The sequence below is a fragment of the Octopus sinensis genome, linkage group LG1 (genome assembly GCF_006345805.1).
Source record: "Octopus sinensis linkage group LG1, ASM634580v1, whole genome shotgun sequence".
NCBI lineage: Eukaryota > Metazoa > Mollusca > Cephalopoda > Octopoda > Octopodidae > Octopus > Octopus sinensis.
Window position 1 is genome coordinate 97,813,156 of NC_042997.1, and position 22,751 is coordinate 97,835,906.

At 36.1% G+C, this 22,751-nt stretch overlaps 1 protein-coding gene across 3 annotated transcripts in view; it reads left to right on the forward strand.

The window, feature by feature from the left end:
• Nucleotides 1–21,840, forward strand: part of LOC115218869 (fatty acid synthase) — an 80,607-nt gene extending 58,767 nt beyond the window's left edge. For 2 of the 3 annotated variants that reach the window (XM_029788840.2, XM_029788849.2), the window contains exons 17-28: nucleotides 473–615; nucleotides 2,547–2,848; nucleotides 3,614–4,094; nucleotides 6,078–6,301; nucleotides 8,474–8,827; nucleotides 10,960–11,206; nucleotides 11,984–12,229; nucleotides 12,650–12,979; nucleotides 14,739–14,857; nucleotides 16,631–16,888; nucleotides 17,753–18,007; nucleotides 20,014–21,840. In XM_029788840.2, coding sequence (XP_029644700.1) covers nucleotides 473–615; nucleotides 2,547–2,848; nucleotides 3,614–4,094; nucleotides 6,078–6,301; nucleotides 8,474–8,827; nucleotides 10,960–11,206; nucleotides 11,984–12,229; nucleotides 12,650–12,979; nucleotides 14,739–14,857; nucleotides 16,631–16,888; nucleotides 17,753–18,007; nucleotides 20,014–20,133 — 3,079 coding nt within the window. In that variant the 3' untranslated portion in view covers nucleotides 20,134–21,840. Of the gene's footprint in view, nucleotides 1–472; nucleotides 616–2,546; nucleotides 2,849–3,613; nucleotides 4,095–6,077; nucleotides 6,302–8,473; nucleotides 8,828–10,959; nucleotides 11,207–11,983; nucleotides 12,263–12,321; nucleotides 12,410–12,649; nucleotides 12,980–14,738; nucleotides 14,858–16,630; nucleotides 16,889–17,752; nucleotides 18,008–20,013 lie in introns of those variants that run through there. The other variant, XM_036503154.1, reaches the window with a different exon arrangement.
• The last annotated feature ends 911 nt before the right edge of the window (nucleotides 21,841–22,751 follow it).

Consider the following 22,751-nt stretch of genomic DNA (forward strand, 5'->3'; position numbering starts at 1 on the left):
GTCTATGTAAAATTCACTTAAGCACTTTAATAAATACATTTGTGCTTGTGCCATATAAAACACACTCAGTCCACTCTTATGGGTGGTTGGTGTTAGGAAGAGCATCCAGCTGTAAAGACCTTGTCAAAACAGCTGCCTGGCCAGCTCCTGTCAAACCATCCAACCCATGCCAGCATGGGAGGCAGACATTAAGTGAGGATGATCTAACATCACCATCATAATCATTTAACATTCGTTGCTCATGCTGGCATGGGTTGGACTGTTTGACCAGAGCTGGTAAGCTGAGGGGCTGCACCAGACTCCAGTCTGACTTGGCATGGTTTCTATTGCTGGATGACCTTCCTAATGCCAACTGCATCACTGTTTAAAATATTTGCTAAATATATTGTATAAACTTTTTGATGGTTTAGCTATGAAATCTATTTCTTTTAAATTTTCATTATTTGGTATTCATTTTTTTTTTTTCGTCTAGGTGTATATTTAATGCTTCTCTGGCTGGTACTCAACTTCATCTGACTGATGACCTTTTCGAGAAACTCCAATCAACAGATCTTTTGATGAATGTTTTCAGAGATGGTCAATGGGGATCTATGAGACATTTACCTTTCCTCTCTGGTAAAAAAAGCTAACTTTTAAAAGAAAAAAATTTCTCTTTAATGATTATATGATATTAATTAATTTTGTAATTGTGAATATTTGCAAGATTTATAGGAGCGGCATATTTTATATGCTATGTTTCTTGGCAAGTGAAGAATCATGACTAGAGAAAATATATGGGAACTGCTAGAAATAACATCCAAATTACTATCAAATGCATTCTACTGCCTTAGACAATAGACACATTGAAAAATGTTAACTGTTGCAAAAAAAAAAGTCATAGCTAGTGTACTTAAGTCAGCTTGATCAGGACTAAACATCACAAGAGTTCTTTAATAGAACTTATCATTTATAAATACATGGTTAATACCAGTTCAAATATGCTTAGAGCATATTTGGGGTCTTTTCGGTTTGAACGGCATTTTTTTCTAGCGGACCCTAGTATTGATCTATTGCATTTCAATCTGTTTTAGGGTTAGGGATGGAGGGAAGGGTATCTTTTTTCCTTCACAAATGTAAATAAACCCAATCTGTTTCTTAAACGAGGGACATATTCATACGGCACAGAATGTTTTTTTTACCTCAATGGACGTCATTGATTGGTTGAAATTGCAGAAATTGAAGGAAAAAAAAACAACAAATATCTTACAAACTATAGAATTTTCTCAATAAAGCCAAGAGAAAAAGATGTTTTATAAACACATTCTACCAGTATACGAAGTTAAAAATTTTTTAGTTACCTAGAAATTATGTTAAAATCTGCTGTTCAAACTGAAAAGATCCCATATTTGAACCTGTAAGAAAGCCATTCACTGTTTTGTCATGTAGAAAATTTCATGGAGAACAATTTACATTTTACAACTCTGCCATTGTCATGAATATGAAATTTCTGTCTTCATTGTTCACTTTCTAAATGTGCATTTACTGTGTAGAAGACACCCCTCCCTCACCCATCCACTGTTCCTACTGTACTGTTGCTCTCTAAATGAGCAGAGAAAGGGTTATAAGGTCTTTCTGGTCCTGTCCTGCCAATGATTATTCAACCACTCCAGTGTTTGTGCCATGTGAAAATGCTCCCACTACAGTAAAGTGGTTGATGCTAGGAAGGGCATCCAGCCAGATAAACCAAGCCAAATGATATGTATGATAATTTAGTCTTTGGGGACTGGTCTTCATTGGAGGGGTCCAACCCATGCATGCATGGAATATGCGTGCGATTTGACTTGCATGGAAAGTGCATGTAAAATGACAATAAAAAAAAAAATTGCCAGCATGGAAGACGGATGTTAAAAGATGAATCTAAATAGTTTTAATTGATAATTATTATTTTTTTATCTTACATTACTTATGTTCTTATGTAAGATAAAGAAAAAAATTAGTGTTCTCAAGTGAAGGCACATGGCTCAGTGGTTAGAGTGTTGGGCTCGGAATCATGAGGTGGTGAGTTCGATTTCCAGAATGGGCTGTATTGTTCTTGAGCAAGACACTTTATTTCATGTTGCTCCAGTTCACTCACCTGTAGAAATGAGTTGTGATGTCACTGGTACCAAGCTAACTTGCCCTTTCCCTTGGATAACATTGGTGGTGTAGAGAGGGGAGGTTGGTATGCATGGGTGATGCTGGTCTTCCATAAACAACCTTGCCCAGATTTGTGCCTCGGAAATGAACGTTCTGGGTGCAATCCCATGGTCATTCATGACCGAAAGGGATCTTTACCCTTTTTAATGATCTCATCATGAGTTGGATCAAATTTTTTTTCCCTTTGGAAATGAATTTCTAGGTAACTTAGCGTAAAATTTATAAATAAACTTTTGTTTCTTAATGTTAAATTCTATATTAACCCTTCTGCATTCAGATGACTATCAAATGTAATGCTTATTTATTCATATTATTTTGAATTGAGCTGCTCTCAGAAGCTTAGTTTTTATTTTTTTTTTTTCTATATCCAGGTTTGGCACAAATTTCAGAATCAAATCATGCATACATAAACGTTATGACTCGTGGTGACTTGTCAAGCCTTCGATGGATTGAATCCTCACTGAAGTACTTTAACACAAAACTGTCTCCAAACAAGCAACTTTGTACAGTTTATTATGCTTCACTCAACTTCAGAGATATTATGCTAGCTTCTGGCAAGTTGCCGCCAGATGCTATTCCTGGAAATTTGGCTGACCAAGATTGCCTTTTGGGGATTGAATTTTCTGGAAAGAGCCCACAGGGCAAAAGGATCATGGGATTGTTGTCTGCCAAGGTAAACTATATTTGATATGTTTATACTATCTTCAATATTTTTACTTCAGTTTTACCTGAATTCAGTTCAAGACAAAATCAAGCGAATATGATTTGTTTCTATTAGTTTCAAAAGTAAGAATTTAGTAAAATAGCTTAGTCATTATTAAGCTGGTGTTTGAAACAAATTAATTTCAAATTTTGTGGGAATATCTAAATTTAGGTCATTCTAAAACAGGAAGTTTGTATCCTAGAAATGAGAGTAGCTGAAGGTTTGATATATTATTTAGTTATTTTTTTTTTAAGAGAAAGTCACAGTTCAAAATAAGGATTTTTATTAGCTGATTTTGATTTGTTAGGAATTTATGCATTAAAATGTTTGTATATATGTGGTCCATATCTCTATCTCATGATGAGTGCTGGTATAACTGCATGGATTTAGATTTGCTTTGCAGCTACAAGCTCCTGTTGTACCTTGTGCAAGTGTCTCTTAATGTATCTTTTAGGATTTAAAAAAAAAAAAAAAGAATCTCTGTGTGTGTGTGTGTGTGTGTATGTGTAAATCTTTGAGGTATATCTGTGAAGGCTACATTAAAGTACCAAGTTCTTGGTTTTCTTGCCAAATTCAAATTACCCTGTTCTTCCTGAGTTGCTCAGGCACTCGGTGTCAAATTCACTAGCATAATTTCAGTAACCTATTTAAGTTTAAAGTATGGCCAGTATATCATGTCCTTATGGATATTAAACCCTGTCTTAACCATTTGTGTTTTTTTTTCATTCTCGGCAGGGATTAGCCACCTCTGTTGATGCTGACAGGGATTTCTTGTGGGAAATTCCTAACTCCTGGACCCTTGAGGAAGCAGCAAGTGTTCCTGTTGTTTATTCCACAGTATATTATGCTCTAGTAGTCAGAGGCCAAATTAAAAAAGGCGACTCCATTCTTATTCATTCTGGCAGTGGAGGTGTTGGCCAAGCTGCAATTTCTGTGGCACATTTCTTTGAATGTGAAATTTATACAACTGTAGGAACCGAAGAGAAGAAGAAATATTTGCAAGAGCGCTTTCCTTTCCTGAAAGATAAGCACTTCAGTAATTCCCGAGATACATCCTTCGAGGTTGATATTCTGCGAGTGACCAATGGTAGAGGTGTTGATGTTGTTCTCAATTCTCTTGCTGATGAAAAACTCCAAGCAAGTTTAAGAGTGTTGGCCAATCATGGACGCTTTTTGGAGATTGGCAAAGTTGATTTATCAAAGAACACACCATTAGGTTTGTATATAATTTTTTGCTCATTTATGTTTTGAAAATGACCTCAATTTCTTTTGAAAAACTGAATGTGAAATTTTCACTTATTTGTTTTTGAAACAGTCGTCTTCATTCTAATGTCTCCTTTTCCCTACTTTTCATTGATCAAACGGAAATTTGTTGCAGCAGGCTTTTTACAGCTTGAGGCCCTTCCTGTCACCAACCCTTGTTTCCATGTAAAGTAATATTTCCCCGGCCAGACATGTTTCCACAAAATATTGGAAACAAAGGACATTGCTGCATTATGTTAACAATTATCATGTGATGTCAAGGCAAGGAGACAGTAATACACACACACACACACACACACACACACACACACACACACACACACACACACACACACACACACACACACACACACACACACACACACACACACATGGCTTCATTCAGTTTCCATCTACCTAATCTCCCCAGAAGCCTTAGGTTAGGCCCAGGGTCATAGTAGATGCCTAAGGTGTCATGCTGTTGGACTAAACCTGCAACAATAGGATGAAAGAAATTCGTCTGGGACTAATAAAATACTTACCAGGCATAAACTGGGATAGTTTTAACCTTGTTCCTTTTAATATGTGGATCATCATTATCATTGTCATTAACATCCGCTTTCCATGCTGGCATGGGTTGGATAGTTTGACTGAGGGATGGCAAGCCAGATGGCTGAACCAGGATCCAATCTGATCTGGCAAAGTTTCTACAGCTGGATACCCTTCCTAATGCCAACCACTCCAAGAGTGTAGTGGGTGCTTTTTACGTGTCACTGGCACAAGGGCCAGTCAGGTAGCATTAGCAACACCATGTTTGAATGGTGCTTTTTTCATGCCTCCAGCACAGGACCATTGGCATTGACCACGCTTGAATGGTGCTTTTTATGTGCCACTGGCAAGGGTGCCAATCAGGCAGTACTGTTATCGGCCACGACAATGACTTGCCTCAATAGGTCTTTGCAAGCGCAGTTTATTGCCCAGTGATTGAAAGGTACTCTTAAATGGGCCGGTTCTGCAGCACTGGCATAGGCCATGGTTACAGTCTCACTTGGCTTGCCGGATCTTCTCAAGCACAGCATATCTCCAAAGGTTTCAGTCACTTGTCATTGCCTTCGTGAGGCCCAACGTTCGAAGGTCATGTTTCACCACCTCATCCCAGGTCTTCCTGGGTCTACTTCTTCCACAGGTTCCCTCTACTGCTAGGGTGTGACACTTTTTCACAGCTGTCCTCATCCATACGCAACACATGACCATATCAGCACAGTCCTCTCTCTTGCGCATCTCATCTGATGCTCATGTCCAACTTTTCTCTCAGGGCATTTACACTCTCTGTCATGTATGCACTCTGATATTACACATTCAATGGAACATAGTACCTTCATTCCTTGCAAGCTTATGCATGTCCTCAGCAGTCACAAGCCAGGTTTCACTGCCATGTAGCATGGCTGTTTGCACACATGCGTTATACAGTCTACTGTGGGTAGGGTGTGGGAGGTGTGGGCCCTCGAGACTTTGGGATGGGGACAGCAGCGCTGTACCTGAAAAGAAAGCTCGTGTTTGACAGAACTCATAAACATACAATAGCCTTCAATCTGCATACACTACACCATCATTTTATGTGCTACATAATCACCACATTACATAGGAGATAAACCCTAAGTAGGGGTTGGAGGAACATTAAGCCTTTGAAGGTGTTCATGGGAGAGATATCCGTCAGAGGATAGAGACTTCCGGTACAGGTTGTGGGGGTGGGAAGGGCAGGCGCACTTTGAAATAGCAAAAACTCAGGCTGCCAGTGTGAGAAAATAGTAATGATAATAATAATGAGATAGAATTGGGCATTTGTATTCCTAACTGTTTTCAGTCAGCCAAACTGTAACATAATTAGATAGATGAATGAATAAAATCTATAAAAGAGACAGCAAATCATTTTTTTTTTGTTTTTTTTTAATTATAGGTATGTCAATATTTCTGAAGAATATTACTTTCCATGGAATCCTTTTGGATGCCTTATTTGAACCTGGAAACAAAGACTGGAAGAAAGTAGCAAATCTTTTGGCAAAAGGAATTAAATCTGGGGCTGTGAAGCCATTGAAAACAACAGTCTTTGATAAAACTGATGTGGAAGCAGCTTTCCGATATATGGCTCAGGGCAAGCACATTGGAAAAGTTCTAATTAAAGTAAGTATATGATAATTGATTTATGTTCATGGAATGAACAAGTTCACCTTTTTTATTGCATATTGCCTCTATTTTCCTGTATTATCTTGAGTTAGCCTGGACCTCAATTCTTTTACTTGTATCACTCTTAGTCTTACTTTGTTGTAGCTATTCATTGTATCATGCATGGATATCAGGCATGAGTAATTTGAACAGGCTGATGTTCACCATCTTTGTTTAATGTCTGTTTTCCATGCTAGCATGGACTGCATCGAACCCCAATGTAACCTTTGCCATGGGTTCTATGGCTGGATTCCTTTCCTAACACCAACCACTTCACAATGAATACTGAGTTTAGTGTGTGTGTGTGTGTGTGTGTGTGTTTTTAATCTATACCAGCTTACTGTAACCAATAAAGTTAGTATTCAATATTTTAAATGTGATCTGGCAGAAATATCAGCAGGCCGGATGAAATGCTTAGCAGTATTTCTTCTGTCTTTACATTCTGAGTTCAAATTCTGCCGAGGTCGACTTTGCCTTTTGTCCTTTCAGGGTTAAGTTAAGTACCAGTTGCATACTGGAATCAATCTAATTGATTGGGCCCCTCCCCCAAAATTTCAGACCTTGTGCTTAGAGTAGAAAAGAATATTAGTTTCAATATCAGTTAATGAGTAATTAATATATGAAAAATATTCATGGTAATGTTGGTAATATAGAGAAACCAATTTTACTCTAGAAAATAAAATTCCCAGTTGCTGCCTGCATTGAGTGCAATCCCTGCCCCACCCAAAAGTTTGGAAGAAAAAAAAGTGATAAAGTTTCTGTTCCAGGCATGGCTGTGTGGTAAGAATGTTGCTTTCCAGCTGTGGTGATCTTGGATTCAGTTCCACTTCACAGCACCTTGTGCAAAGGGTCTTCCACTATAGCCCCAGGCCGACCAAATCTCTGCAAATTCCGCCAAGGTCGACTTTGCCTTTCATCCTTTCAGGGTCGATAAATTAAGTACCAGTTACGCACTGGGGTCGATGTAATCGACTTACTCCATTTGTCCTTGTTTGTCCCCTCTGTGTTTAGCCCCTTGTGGGTAGTAAAGAAATATATATTTGTCTCCAACCACTATGTGGCAGCCTGTGTTGGTTTATGTCCTTGTAACTTAGTAGTTCATCAAAAAGAGTATGATAGAATATATGTAAGGCTTGAAAATAAATACTGGAGGTGAATTGTTCAACTAAACTCTTCAAGATGGTACCCTTGCATGGTTGCAGTCCAAAGATTGAAACAAGTAAAAAATTAAACATAATGTTTGCTCAAGCATAATGGTAATTCTGGTTATGCATTCCATATAATCTAAAATGTTTTGATGTTCATAAAATGGCTTGTAAAGAGATGATCTGGTGAACCCCATGTTCTACACCATCAATTGTTACAGAATTTTCACTTTGAAGTGTAAAGCAAGAAAAGCTCCCTCACTAGATGTGCATGAGCACATCTATACAAGTGTATCTGGAAATTGTCTCTTTATAAGTGTGTTTATAAATTGTGTGTGACCGTACATGTGAGCCTGTATACTTTGCTGAACGTCTAAGCTGCATTGTGTATGAAACCTAACTCCTGTTTCTGCTTCTTCCTGCCCATTCATCATGTGTTTTGTTTTAAAATCATCATCATTGTTTAACGTCCGCTTTCCATGCTAACATGGGTTGGACGGTTTGACGGGGGTCTGAGAATCCAGGAGGCTGCACCAGGTCCAGTCTGATCAGGCAGTGTTTCTACAGCTAGATTCCTTTCCCAACGCCAACCACTCTGTGAGTGTAGTCGGTTGGTGCTGATCGAAATTGATCAAAAATCAATGGAAATTGTAGTTGTGATACCAGTGCCGGTGGCATGTAAAAAGCACCAACCAATCGTGGCCGTTGCCAGCCTCGCCTGGCACCTGTGCCAGGGCTTGACTACCATTCTTCCTCCCCGGTATGCTTCTGCAATATTCAGTTTCCATATTAATTGCATTTTTCTACCTTTTTCCATTTTAAGAGGACTTTTGTGACTCCTAACAAAACGTTTCCATCTTGAACATGAAAATAAAAGCAAAAATAAATTTATAGTAGTTATAAAATTTACTAGTTTTAAACTCGTGGTTGGTTTAATTAAATGAAATTTTCCACATCACCAAAGTATCTACATTTATCATTTCAGATTAGAGATGAAGCAACAGAAGTTGAGGGCAGTCATCCAACTGTGGTGCGCGTTCCAGCTATTTCAAAAACTGTGTGTAATCCTAATAAGTGTTATATTATCACTGGTGGTTTGGGTGGGTTTGGACTCGAGCTGGCTGAATGGTTAATTGAAAGGGGTGCTTATAAACTAGTACTTACCTCTCGTTCTGGTATTAAAACTGGATACCAAGCCCGTAAAGTGCGACTTTGGAAGGAAAAAGGCATAAACGTGCAGGTGTCTGTGAGGAACATTGTGAAGTTAGAAGAGACTTCAATGCTGATGAAAGAAGCTAATAAAATTGGACCAGTTGGAGGCATTTTCCATTTGGCAATGGTGAGTTAATTGTGAAATTTTGTTTTGATTTTTTTTCTTTAATGCAGAGAGCATAAAAAAAAAAAAAGCTCCCTTAAAATAACTAAACCGAGAAGGAGAAAGATCTTATTTAATCAACTGGGTTTCAGAAAGCACGGGAGATAACTCCGTGCTCGTTTCGGTCTTATGACCACATTTGTGAGGTATAGACTTGCCTTTACTTGGCACAATAAATGTACAATATTCTTCTCTGGTTGGCATAGGAAAATAATGTTTTATAGAGTATAAGGAACTCTATTTGTGTTCCAGTTTTCATATGAAAATATTTTCATTGCGTATTGGATCTAATGGATTACAGAATGTTTCATATCATGCTGGAAAGATAAACAGTAGTATGAAAGTGATTTGGAGGGTGGGGGGAATCTAGTTCATATTTTAAGCGCCTCTAAAGCCAGTGTTGATATGTCCTTTATCGAGCCTGAAAATAGGAAGTTCTCTCCTTTGAAACATTTTTTTAATATATTTTCCATGTGTAAAAATTGAGCCTACTGTCTGCACAGTTTATTAGTGTGGCCAGACTTAGATGATTGCAGGATTACAGTCTGTTAACATGTTCATCATGGATGAGTCTTCTAGCTCAGTATAGTTAGGTGATATATACTTGGCAGACACCTATAAAATTATTAACCCTGTTACAAACAATAACTCTGAGCACCTTTTCAAACTCCACCTGTCTAACACTCGTGGACATGTTTACAAAGTCATAAAACAGCACAGCTCCCATGACTTTCGGAAACATTTTTTCGTGCTAAGAGTTGCTGAAGTATGGAACAAACTGCCAGCATCAGTTGTTAGTTGTCGGAGCACTGCATCCTTCAAAACTTCCATGCTTCTTGAGATTCAATACTACACCTGATTTTCTCCCCTCCATACACACGCGAGCATGTATCTGACTCATACACTGTTCACTTTCCAGACACTTGTACATTACTGCATATGCTTTATATGCACTTTTGACAAGTTGTGGTGCACTTGAGCATTGTATACAATAATTTCATTATTATTATTATACTCTGATGGAAGATCAGTGTGTGCTAATGCAATCCTTTTGCTGCAAACTTTGCCATTTGCAGTTATTTTGCTTTGGTTCTAGGTTTTGGTACTCAAATTTAGTAAAGTTGCTAGGATGTCATGGGGATAATGTTTGCCTTTTTGGAAAGCTTTAGCTATTCTTTGTTGGATGTAGAAATTGGTGCATTGTGGTATGGCTGCTCTTCAGATAAATAAATCTTATTTTATCTGAAGTATTTGTATAATTATGAATGTATCTATTAAAAAGAAATTTGTAAATATGAAATAAAAACAATTTTATCAATGCTATAAATCAGCAATCCCCAACCATTTTTGCACCAATTTAGGTGTTATGTACATGTTCCTTCCATCTGTGGAAAAATTGTCTTGCATGAAGCCAGTCCATCATTTAATGTCCGTTTTCCATGCTGGCATGGGTTGGACGGTTTGATTGAAAGCTGGTAAGCAAGCTGAGGAGCTGCACCAGGTTCCAATCTGATTTGGCGGGATTTCAGATTGAAATCTGATGCGGCGCCCCAGCTTACCAGTTTTCAGTCAAACCATCCAACTCGTGCCAACATGGAAAATGGATGTTAAATGATGGACCGGTTTCGTGCAAGACAGTATTCCCACAAATAGGGGGACCATGTTCTTAACATCTAATTTAATTACTACATTTATAATACATAGGTATGCCTTTGTGGTTTGGAATGTTGTTTCTCAATCACATGGTTTTGGGTTCAGCTCCAATGCATGGCACCTTGAGCAAGTGTCTTCTGCTATAGCTTCAGGCCAACCAAAACATTGTGATTGAATTTGGTCGGCAGAAGTTACTGTCATTTGTTTTCATGTGTGTGGGTGAAAGTGCTTGTCTCCTTTGGTAGGAGGAAGTGCAAAAACATCTTACAGACTGCAATAGTTGATAAAATAGAAATAAAATGTAAATTTGTTTGGCCCTGTATTGGTTCATGGACTGGTGGTTGGGGGCCCCTGCTGTTGATAACATTAATGAAGAAGCTGTCTATAGTATTTGTATTACAATCTAATTTTATTTTATAACAAATATGGATATTCATTTACAGGTTCTGAGTGATTCTTTAATGGAAGAGCAAACAATTGAAAGTTATCAGAAAGTTTTTGCTCCCAAAGTGATAGGCACCAAACATTTGGATCAGGCATCACGAGAACTTTGCAAATCAAGTTTAGAATGGTTTGTAGTGTTCTCCTCTGTCAGTTGTGGTCGTGGAAATATGGGGCAATCCAATTATGGCTTTGCTAATTCTGTTATGGAAAGAATCTGTGAAAAACGACATATGGACAATCTTCCAGGTATGTTTACAGTTCTCAAACTTATGAATTTATAATCATCCTCTCATTATTTTAACTTTTGCTTTTCTGTTCTTGCATGGGTTGGTTGGAATTTGTTGATGCAGATTTTCTTGGGTTAGATGCCCTTCCTGTTGCCAGACCTCACCTGTTTCTAAGAAAGATATCTATTTTATCAAGCACTTTTTGTGGAAGATTGGAAATCATTGACATTGTATGATAGTGGCACTAACAACTATCACATGATGTCAAAGCAAGGAGACCCAAACACTCACCTATATGGGGTTCTTTTTTTTTTTTGTCTGGCTGAGCGCTATAATAGAAAACACTTGCCCATAGTACCATGTGGGATTGAACCTGAAACTATATAATTCGGAAGTGAAATTGTTAACCTCTCAGCCCTTTCTACATTTACAATCAGTGTGATAATAGATATTTTGTTACTTGTGTTGTTTCGTCTCTTGGCTTGTATAATTTTTTTAAGTACAGTTTTTTTGTTAATATATTTCTTTTGAAGCATACTTGCCTTTGTTTCATTTAATTTTAAAAACAATGAAGAATTTAATAAAATAACTTTGTCATCATGAAGCAGGTCTTTGGAACATTAACATGGAATTTTGATAGATTTGAGTTTAGATCACTTTTAAACCGGATGTTTGTATCATAGACTCTGGGGCTGTCTCAGGTGGGTTGGTATCAAAAAGGGTTAGACAAGTCCAGCTCATTTAAAACTTTTCAGTTGCAGAAGTGAAATGTTTTGTTTTTCTCTTTGTTTTGTAGGTTTGGCCATCCAGTGGGGAGCTATTGGTGATGTAGGAATCGTAATTTCTTCTATGGGAGACAATGATACTGTAATTGGAGGTACTTTGCCTCAGCGGTTAAACTCTTGTTTCACAGTTCTTGAGAAATTCCTCAATCAATCGCATCCAGTTGTTTCCAGTTATGTTCTTGCTGAAAGAAATGTTTCAAATGATTCCCAAGGAGACAGTAAAGCAAACTTCGTGGAATCTGTCAAAAATATTCTTGGTAAGTATCCTGAAAGCTTTTTCTTTTCTCTTTGTGTTGGATGATTTGAAGGGTCTAATGAGGATTGCATTGTGCTCCGATGTCTTTCATAGTTTCTATGGCTGGATGTCTTCCTAATGCCAATCATTGTCAGTTTGCTCTAATTATTTTATAACAACCAAAATATCTGGATCAATTTGCTTGACTGATCACTTTTTTTTTAGGCTAAACAAAGAAAAACAAAAATTTGATTAATGGTAAATATTAAAATGCCAAAACTTTATTAATTGGTAATTAAGCAGTCACTTATCTGAATGGATACTTTGCTAATATTTTTATTGCAGTGCTTAACAACTGTTTACTAACTGGAAATTTGTCAAACTGCTTAATTATACAAGTTCTCATGAAAAATTCCTATACAAAATTATTTTTTACCTGTAGGTATCAAAGATCTGAGCATGATCAAGTCTACAACAACATTAGCAGACCTTGGTCTAGATTCACTGATGGGAGTGGAGATTAAACAACTACTAGAAAGAGATTATGATCTTAACTTATCTACACGAGAAATTCGACAGTTGACAATGAAAAAGATTCAAGAAATAAGTGGCTGTGGCTCCCAGTCACCATCACCATCATTCCAACAGCCTCTTCTTACCAATGGCATAACTCTTTATAACCTCAACCAAATCATTCCTTTACAAAATATTATTTCACTCAATTCAGTCAAATCTGATGAACGGCCTTTCTTCATTATTCATCCCCTTGAAGGTCAGTAAAATGAATTTCTATTTTGATCATTGTCTTCATCTGTTTCCTGTTAACTATGTTGATTTAACCTTTTTGTTACCATATTCCTGTGAGACCATTGGATTCAGAAATAATTGTGTATTTTGACTGATTTTGTAAAACAACTTGTTTCTTAATCTATAATAATAAACACACAATTCTGTCTCTCTGTCCATTTGGGACCCTTGTATCTTAGTCTAAGTTTGCTGTACATAGACATATTATGCCTTTTTGGAATCTGGATGATCCTGGGATTGAAAATCTGCCTTTCATTTGGTTCTTGAACATTCAGCATTGAGATCAGGTTTTGATGAGAAGTTATGTTAACAGTTGAAAATTCAAATTTTAAAAGAACTCCAAAACTTCATTTAAAGTGAATTTAAAGTAATATACCATTTGGTAAATGCTGTATTATTATTGCTCTTTTGTTTTGGGCTGCAAGCCCAATTAGTACTCTGCAGGAGCTAACTTAAAGTCCACGCAGTGTGGCTTTTAAGCTAGTATATATTAAAGTGGTTTTTGGAACAGAGCAAAAGGTTCTTACATAAATTTGGAATTTTTGTTGCAAAACTTCTAATCACAAGTAGAGGTAAAATCAGAAGTTAACATTGCAGCCACACGATTTTGGGCTTGCTCCTACTGCATGACACCTTGAGCAACTTGGGTCGACCAAAGCCTTGGTTGACGAAAACTGAAAGAAGCCTGTCGTCTTTGTGTTTGCCTCCACCCCACCCACTGCTTGACAACTGGTGTTGGTTTATTAACTAATATTTAGCAAGAATAAAATATGAATTGTGGCTTAAAACTTCAAAGAAGTATTGTGTTCAACATAGGTTTTTTGTTGTTTTTGGTTGCTTGTAAGTACACATATATAAAGCATATATAATTTATCAATGTTTGAAGGAAGATATAAAATGAACATATTTGAATGATCTCCCTAACTCTTTGCTAATTTACTTAAGCAGAATTTGATCACACTTCAATAGGTAATTTCCAAGCAAATGCTTCTTTTTCCTCCCGTATTACAAAGTAAATTCAAATTATAGGTAATAATTGGAAGCCTTGTAAATTTGAAAATGATGTCATCATCATTTTCATCATCATCATTTAGCGTCCGCTTTCCATGCTAGCATGGGTTGGACGGTTCAACTGGGATCTGGGAAGCCAGAAGGCTGCACCAGGCCCAGTCTGATCTGGCAATGTTTCTACGGCTGGATGCCCTTCCTAATGCCAACCACTCCATGAGTGTAGTGGCTGCTTTTTATGTGCCACCGGCACGGGGGCCAGACGAGGCTGGCAACGGCCACGATCGGATGGTTCGCTTACGTGCCACGTGCATTAGAAAATTATATTAATTAACTTTATTGGCTCAATCAACCCTGACTGTGTTTCTAGATATTTTTTACTTGATAACTGTGTGGTTTTGGATGCATTTCCTTTTGTATGGTACATAGGTTGTTTTCTGGATTGAAAATTGACTTGTGAGTGGAATTGGTAAATGGAAATTGTATGGAAGCCTATCATACGCATTGCAAGGTATTGGTTGGCACATGGTATCAGTAGAATACATTTATCAAGGTGCCACACAGTAGGACTGAACTGAACCTGAAACCATGAGGTTGAGAATTAAATTTCTTAACCATATAGCCACAAATTTAATTTAGAACAGTGTATGACATAAAAAAAAACTCCTGTTGACATTTTACAAAACTGTATTTTCATAATGGTATTTCTCTTCCAGGTTCTGCTCATTGTCTTAAGGTTCTTGCATCATATCTTAAAATTCCTGTGTATGGTCTTCAGTGTACTGCCACAACACCTCTAGAGTCCATTGAATCATTAGCTTCCTATTACCTACAGGTAACTTTTTGATTAGTTTCATACAGCATTGGTAAATTTAACAATTTTCTTATGGTACTACATACATATATCTTGAATCTAATGCTAACCTTTTAACTGTGAAATTATATTTCTTGGTTATTCCAGTCATGAGCAGGCTGTTTGGTTGATCGTATCAACTGGAACACCTGTTAAGGGTGCTGAAAAGTTCCTGGCTTGAAGGTTGGAAGCCCAATCTTCTGAGTTCTTTTACAGGGTTTATAAAAACTGAAAGACTGCTGCAACAAGTGTTTGATTCTGAGAGGGGAATATTTTGAATAAAATTATAATTAACTGATCCTCTTGTATTTTTTTTTTTCACCCAAAGCCAGGTACTTTTCAGCAGCCCCTAAAAATAGAAATTGTATTTTCCATGAGTCATATTGCCTCAAACTCAACTCATCACAAAAAAAAAAAAACAAAAAAAAAAAACAAAACACCAGTTTCAAACATAACATTCCTCAGCATAAAAATGGATTTATATATAAAACTACTTTCTGCAATTAAAAGGCAATGAAAATTTGAATGAATATTTATTTGCTTTCCTCTATAATGGGGAAAGAGCTAATTTCTGTAATTTGTCATATTTTGCTGTTTGACATTTACAGTTTCCATTTTGATTAGAGAGAGAGAGAGAGAGAGAGAGAGAGAGAGAAAAAAAAATCTTGACATCATTTCAAATTTAGGTCTGATTTTATTGTTTCACTTATCGTCCTAATAAATGATAAAGTTTATTGCTGCTAAAGACTAACACTTCATTTTGAGGGCGTTCGTGTTTACAAGAGAACTGTAGCCCAAAATAGTTCAACCATACGTTACTCTTGATACATTTTATAAACATATAAAGTTGTAACAGCTTCTTTCAAAAACAAATTTTTCATTCCGATGTTTATTGTAATTAAAAAGAAAAAGCTTCTTTGGTATGAATTCACATATGATAGGGTCTGATGTACTGAAAATTGTAAACTTAAATAGATATTACATCCACAGTCAGAGCTGGAGATGTTAAAAATAAAAATACGAAAAGCGAACAAGGGAGATAACTAATCAAAACCATTGATTCAACTGTCAGCAATTGGTGAATTATTCATGTAACAGACAAGATTCATTTCTTGCTACATTGTCTTTATTTTCCCCAACATTTCAAATATTTGATTTTATTGGAGTTATCTTTGCTTCACTTTGTAAACGCCCAAGTTTTTGCTTACTGACTGACTGCACAAATAATGTATTGAATTTTTCAACTCTATTACATATATGATACCTTAATGTATATACCTCTGATGGGCTTTCTCAAAGATATATTGTATTAAAAATTCAATTTCATTGAATAGAAAAAAAAAAATAAATAAAAGTAAAGTTGTCATCATTAATATTCAATTATTGCTATTGTCTTTTGAATTACTATTTATGAAAGAGGAGCAAGTACAAGAGTTTGCTGAATCTTAAGTTTTTATTTTTCTAGATTAAATTGTTCCTTTTTTTCCTCCACCATAAGACTAGGATAGTGATTATTTAGAATGTGTATATTGTTGAAGAAGCAGTAGGTTTTACAGTTAAACTTCAAGGAGCTACAAATTGTTGCAGTAGCATTAGAAATGGGAAATACAGTTGAGTTGGTGAACGAAAGTTTGCTTGTAATACCTCATTATCTCCCTTTTCTTTTAAATTGAAATCTAACGTTAAACTCTTGTTTTTTTTCATATAATTTTGAATACTGCTTTGTTAACCAGTTGTTGTGATTTCTATTTTCAGAAAATTTATGAAGTTCAACCGAAAGGACCTTACCGAATTGGTGGTTATTCTTTTGGTGCTGGTCTAGCAACAGAGATTGTTATACAGATTGAAGCTTCAAAAGAAAAAGTAGAAAACTTAGTGCTTCTTGATGGTTCCCATAACTATGTTGCTGCTCATACCTTCAGCCACAGAGTGAAAACATCTCAGCTGAACCTCTTAGAATCACAAGCTATGGTGGCTTTCTCTAGACAATTTATAGAAGTTCCTTATCAAACAGTAAGATCCTTTTAAAATTCTTTATCAAACTAAAGTATTTAAAATTTACTGGCAAAAGTGTCTAGAAATTAAATGGCCATGTCTTAAAGTGAAGTGGTGGTTGTTGATTCAATGAAAGTCAGTGTTGCAATAGGAGTTTAAATGGTATAATGGCTTCAAACTAGATGTAATTAACTGATCTCCCTCTCTCCCTTAATATTGATGATCTTGTGTGAAAATTTGAAGCCATTATTAATATAGCCATTGTGAGTCTGAGAAACGGATCATATATACTCAGTTTGAATTTTACTAGAGTTGCTTATTGAGAAGATAACTTGCTTAGTTTTGAGATATTTTAAGAACTAAATGAAATTATTCTGAGATTTATTTAGCTCCCTGCTACCTTATCTGAAATAGGATGAAAGTACTGATTGTTGAAATAGACTGACTCCTTGGACACTTCTACACTAGTTGAAATTATATTTTGAATGATTTTTAATTCCCTGACAGTCTGTTTCTTCTTTCATCTCTTCCTTTTGAATATTCTATAGTAAGAGAAATCTAAAGTTTTGACTGAGTCCTTTCTTTAACTGTCCTGAATTTCTTGTCTCCTAATTCCATATTAATCATTCAGCATTTAAACCAGTTGTATCTGGTCCAAATAGTCTGTGTTGTATGCTCAAAATGGCTGGATTTGGCCTCTCATACCTACCCTACAATGTCATTTTAAAAATAAATGATCGTCTCATTGAAATCTTGAAGCTATGAGATGATACATAATAAATTTGAAACAATGTAAATAAATAACATTACATTTGACAAAGTAATCTGACTGCTGAAGGGTTATAATATTTAGACTAATTGTTTATTTTTTCTGGTTTTCAGCTGATTGACCACTTAGTTGTATTGAACAACTTCGAAGAACGGGCAAAGAAAATAGTTGACTTGATCCTGTTGCACAATCCCTTAGTAAAGCACAGGGATGAGATGATATTTGCTGCCAATGTTTTCCATCAGCTTCTCTTGATTGCTGAAGCCTACAAGCCCAGCTGTAAGATCAACACCAGCGTGAAGCTTTACAGAGCAAAGGACACAACTCATGAGTTTACAAGACTTGGAAATGATTATGGAGTGAAGGCCGTAAGAAAAACATTTTAACTAAGGAGTGTGTGCAGTGTTTGAAAATGACCTTTTTGGAGAAGGGCTGTTGGGATTTAACTTTAGCATTTAAACTGGTCTTATGAGGCTCAAATATTCTACATGTTTTATGTTTAAACTGACCAAATTCAGCCTCTTACATCTGTGCAGGTGTGGCTGTGTGGTCAGAAGCTTTTTTTCCAACTACATGGTTTCAGGTTCAATCCTACTGCATGACACCTTGGTAAAGTGTCTTCTGCAATAGCCTTGAGCTGATCAAAGCCTTGTGAGTGGATTTGGTAGACAGAAACTGAAAGAAGCCCGTTGTGTGTGTGTGTGTGTGTGTGTGTACATATGTATGCAGGTGTATTTAAGCCTAGGAGTGTGTTTGGTAAGTAACTTGTTTACCAACCACATGGTTCTGTGTTCAGTCCCAATGTGTGGCACCTTGGGCAAGTGTCTTCTATAGCTTCGGGCCAACCGAAGCACTGAAAGAAGCCTGTCGGTGGGAGATATATATATATATATATATATATATATATATATCATCGTCATCATTTAGCATCTGCTTTCCATGCTAGCATGGGTTGGACGGTTCAACTGGGGTCTGGGAAGCCAGAAGGCTGCACCAGGCCCAGTCTGATCTGGCAATGTTTCTACGGCTGGATGCCCTTCCTAATGCCAATCACTCCGTGAGTGTAGTGGGTGTGTTTTACGTGCCACTGGCACAGGTGCCAGACGGGGGCTGGCAAACGGCCATGGTCGGATGGTGCTTTTTACGTGCCACCGGCACGTGGGCCAGGCGAGGCTGGCAACAGCCACAATCAGATGGTGCTTTTTACATGCCACCGGCATGGAGAAATATATATATATATATATATATATATATATATATATATATATATTTATAGTGTGTCTGTGTTTGTCCCCCCAACATCGCTTGACAGCCGATGCTGGTGTGTTTACATCTTCATAACTTATCAGTTTAGCAAAAGAGATCGTTAGGATAAGTACTAGGCTTACAAAGAATAAGTCTTGTGGTTGATTTGCTCGACTAAAGGTGATGCTTCAGCATGGCTACAGTCAAATGAATGAAATAAATAAAAGAATGCGTGCGTGCGTGTGTGTGTGTGGTGTGTGTGTGTGTGTGTATGCATGTGTATATATAATAATATAATGATAATGAAATTGTGTGTAATGCTGAGGTGAACCACAACTCATCAAAGGTGCATATACTGTACATAGAATTATGTACAAAAGTCAGGAAAGTGAACAGTGCATGAGTATGGAGTGAGGATATCAGGTGTAGTGTTGGTGAATTTCAGGAAGCATGGACGTTTTAAAGGATGCAATGACTCGGCAACTAACAACTGAGCAGGTAGTTTGTCTCATGCTTCAGTAACTCTGATTGTGAAAAAATGTTTCTGAAAGCCATGGGAGTTGTACTGATTTCTGACTTTGTAGGCATACCCATGTGTGTTTGACTGTGGCCATGCTGGAGCACTGCCTTGAGGTTTTTTCCCCCTAAGTTGAACAAGTGGACCCCCAGGACTTCTTTCTGTGTTTTCAAAACCCCGTACTTATTCTGTTGGTCCCTGTTACCTATCCACTAAGTTAGGTAAACACACCAACACTGGTTGTCAAGTGGTGATGACACACACACACACTCTCTCACTCAATCTCCTACTTTGTGTGTGTGTGTGTGTGTGTGTGTGTGTGTGTGTGTGTGTGTGTGGGACCATGTGGTTGGGTAGCAAGCTTCTTACCACACAGCCACATCTGTATCTATGTCGTATATTCTGCAAAAGGTTTTCCACTCCTCCCTGGCATAGAAAACAGGGCTGCTAGAAATAGCTGGTGAGAACTGCAGATGCTATAGATATTGTCTCTTCTAACTGCTGATAACTATTTAGTTGTGCTGTGTGCATGTTTACACACCCATGTATGCATTTATATAAAAACATTTTTGTATTTTTAATTTGGTCACATTTCTTCCTCTTTTTATGTAGGTGTGTTCCGGAGACCTGTCTGTTGATGTGATGGAAGGCAACCACGAATCTTTCATCCTGGGAGAAAATGCTGCTGTTCTTGGAGATCTTATTAACAAAATTTATGTCTCCAGTCTCTAGAAATGCTGACAGTTTTCCATTTCCAGTTAAATATCTTTTTCTTTCCCTTCTTGCCATATTCAATTAAATGTTACCTTACCCTTAATGTCGTGGGTAACATTTCTTTTCCTCTCTTTTCTGATTCTCTTTCCTCCCCATCCTTGTATAGTGTAAAGCCACATTGTTCCTATATTTACTTTGATATCTTATTTTAGACTGCTCACTGAAATTACTCATTGTTTTTGTTCTTGTTATCCAGTATAGCATTATAATAATAATAATAATATTAATAATAATGTGAAACTGTGAGAGTCTTATTGGCAATTAAAATGGAAAAAGATTAACAAGGAATAGTATTTTCTTACTGCTTTTTGTGTTGTTTTATATTTAGCTAATTTGCATCACAATGTCTGCGTATATTTTCTGCTCATTGATCATGCATATTTCTTTTAAAAACAAATTGAATTTATTTGACAAAAAAAAAAAAATTGAAGCTGTCTCAAACTCTGTTTGGGAGGTTACGCTTTTTTCTTAATAATTTATAAATGGATTAAAATTAGAAATATTACTATTTAATTATTTAACATCTGTTTGCATGTCAGATTACAAATAAATTAGTATGAAATATTTATTGAAATTCTTTTGGAACATCGTAATAGTATTTATTTTACTGTTAATATTGTGAGTAATGTAGAGCAGGAGATTAAACTCCCTCTGATGAACAGGTAACCAGTTTTGAATCCTGTTTGAAAGCTTATTCACTTACACTACTACTAATGATCTTGAGACTGGTGTGAATGATATACTCTCTCATCCTAGCTCTATATCTTATAGTTTCAAACATCCTAAATCAATGAACTTAAGTACTAGCTATGAATAGCAGTTGATTTCCTTTACTTGTTCTGCTCCTGATGCCCTTCACAGTTTACCAGTCTTGTGCCAATATGAGAAACCATTAGTAGTATTAATTTTTTTTTTTTTTTTGCCATGAATAAATCTATCATTTTCTTAAATAAGCTTAGCCAGTATAATTTTTTTCTCTTGTTAAAATAAGCTTAGCCAGTATAATTGTTTGAGAATTAATTCATACTGACATGCATGCACACAAACATAATTATAAATAATAATAAATTGCCTTAGCAAAATAAAAATAAAAATTGTGAGCACCTGTTAAAAATTTCAGTAAAATTGCAATGAAAGAAAGGGAAACACCTTAATGACTTCACTGAAAAATACTGATGCAGCTCTCTATACAACGTATTTTTTATAGGTTCTTGTTATATAAATATATATATAAAACCGGTGTCTTATGAATTTTTATATGAAAACTGAAAAAAAAAAACTGGAAAAAAAAATACAAAATTAAAAAAAAAAACTGACAGGAAAATAAATTTTAACAAAAATCAGTTATACCTTGTGCAATTGTGGCTAGAAGGCTTTCTTCAGCACCACCTTCAATGAATGTTATGAAGCAGAAATGACAAAAGTGGTGCTTGTTAGTTCTTCATTAATCGGATCTTTATTTTCATTACAGCTTTTGAATATTGTTTTTTCTTGAGATATTTTTGTCCCCATTTTTGGCTTAAAAGCAAGTTGTTCATTGTTCTAGGGAGTAATTTCCTGCTTATACTGATGACAATGATGATAATGCTCCCTTTAAAATATTCTGTTATATAATCTTTTGTTTCTACATTACTCTTTTATTGAAGCAATAAAATTCTAAAATTATACTGATTTTACTTTTTTTCTTAAATATTAGATTTGGGTGAAGAATATTCAGGTAATGGGTTAATAAGCATTCATCCTATTGGGCAAAGTACTCTACACTTTGTTCAGTGGAATCTGTGCATTACTTTTGTTTGCAAATGGATATTAAGACACACAGCAATCTACTGTAGCTAATATACCATTTTCTTTTGTCTTTTTCTTACACCTAATTTTCCATTAGCATTGGTTAAACAAACATAAATTGAGCTAGTTTTTTACAACCTTATGCCCTTCTTGCTATGAACACTTAACTGTTTTTCAAATAAAGGATCTCCTATGCTGTATGTCTTGAAAAGCATAGAACTAAGACAATTTGTTTCCGTTTATTTTGAAAATTACGGATTTAGTAAAATAGTTTTGCCATTATTAGCGTTCGAAACTAATAGAAATATGAGGAAAAGTTTTAATTTAGATCATTTTAAGGCAATAAGTTAGATCACTTTTGGCACCAACCTGCCTGAAGCTGTCTCAGGCTGGTTGGCATCAAAAGATGTATAAATTTTATTTCCTGTCTTAACATCAAATGAACGACATGAATATTAAACCATGAAGCCCAGTAATGCTTATTAGTTTCAGATAAACATTCTCAATGCTAGACTTATGAATATTATACTAGTCTTTTGATCTTTGCCAAAAGGCTGAGAAGCAACTTATGAATTGTATGTTATTGAGAGCAAATTAACTGGAATCAACTCATGATATACATGAACCATTTTTTTGTATTATCTGATGAATGATTAAAGGAAAGCACTTCAAGAAACAGGTTGAGATTATCAACATATACTACTTATATGTTAATAAGTGTTTTCTGTCATATGAGGAGTTCAGAATATATATTTTGCCTCTCTGGATTAATAACTAATTATTGTATA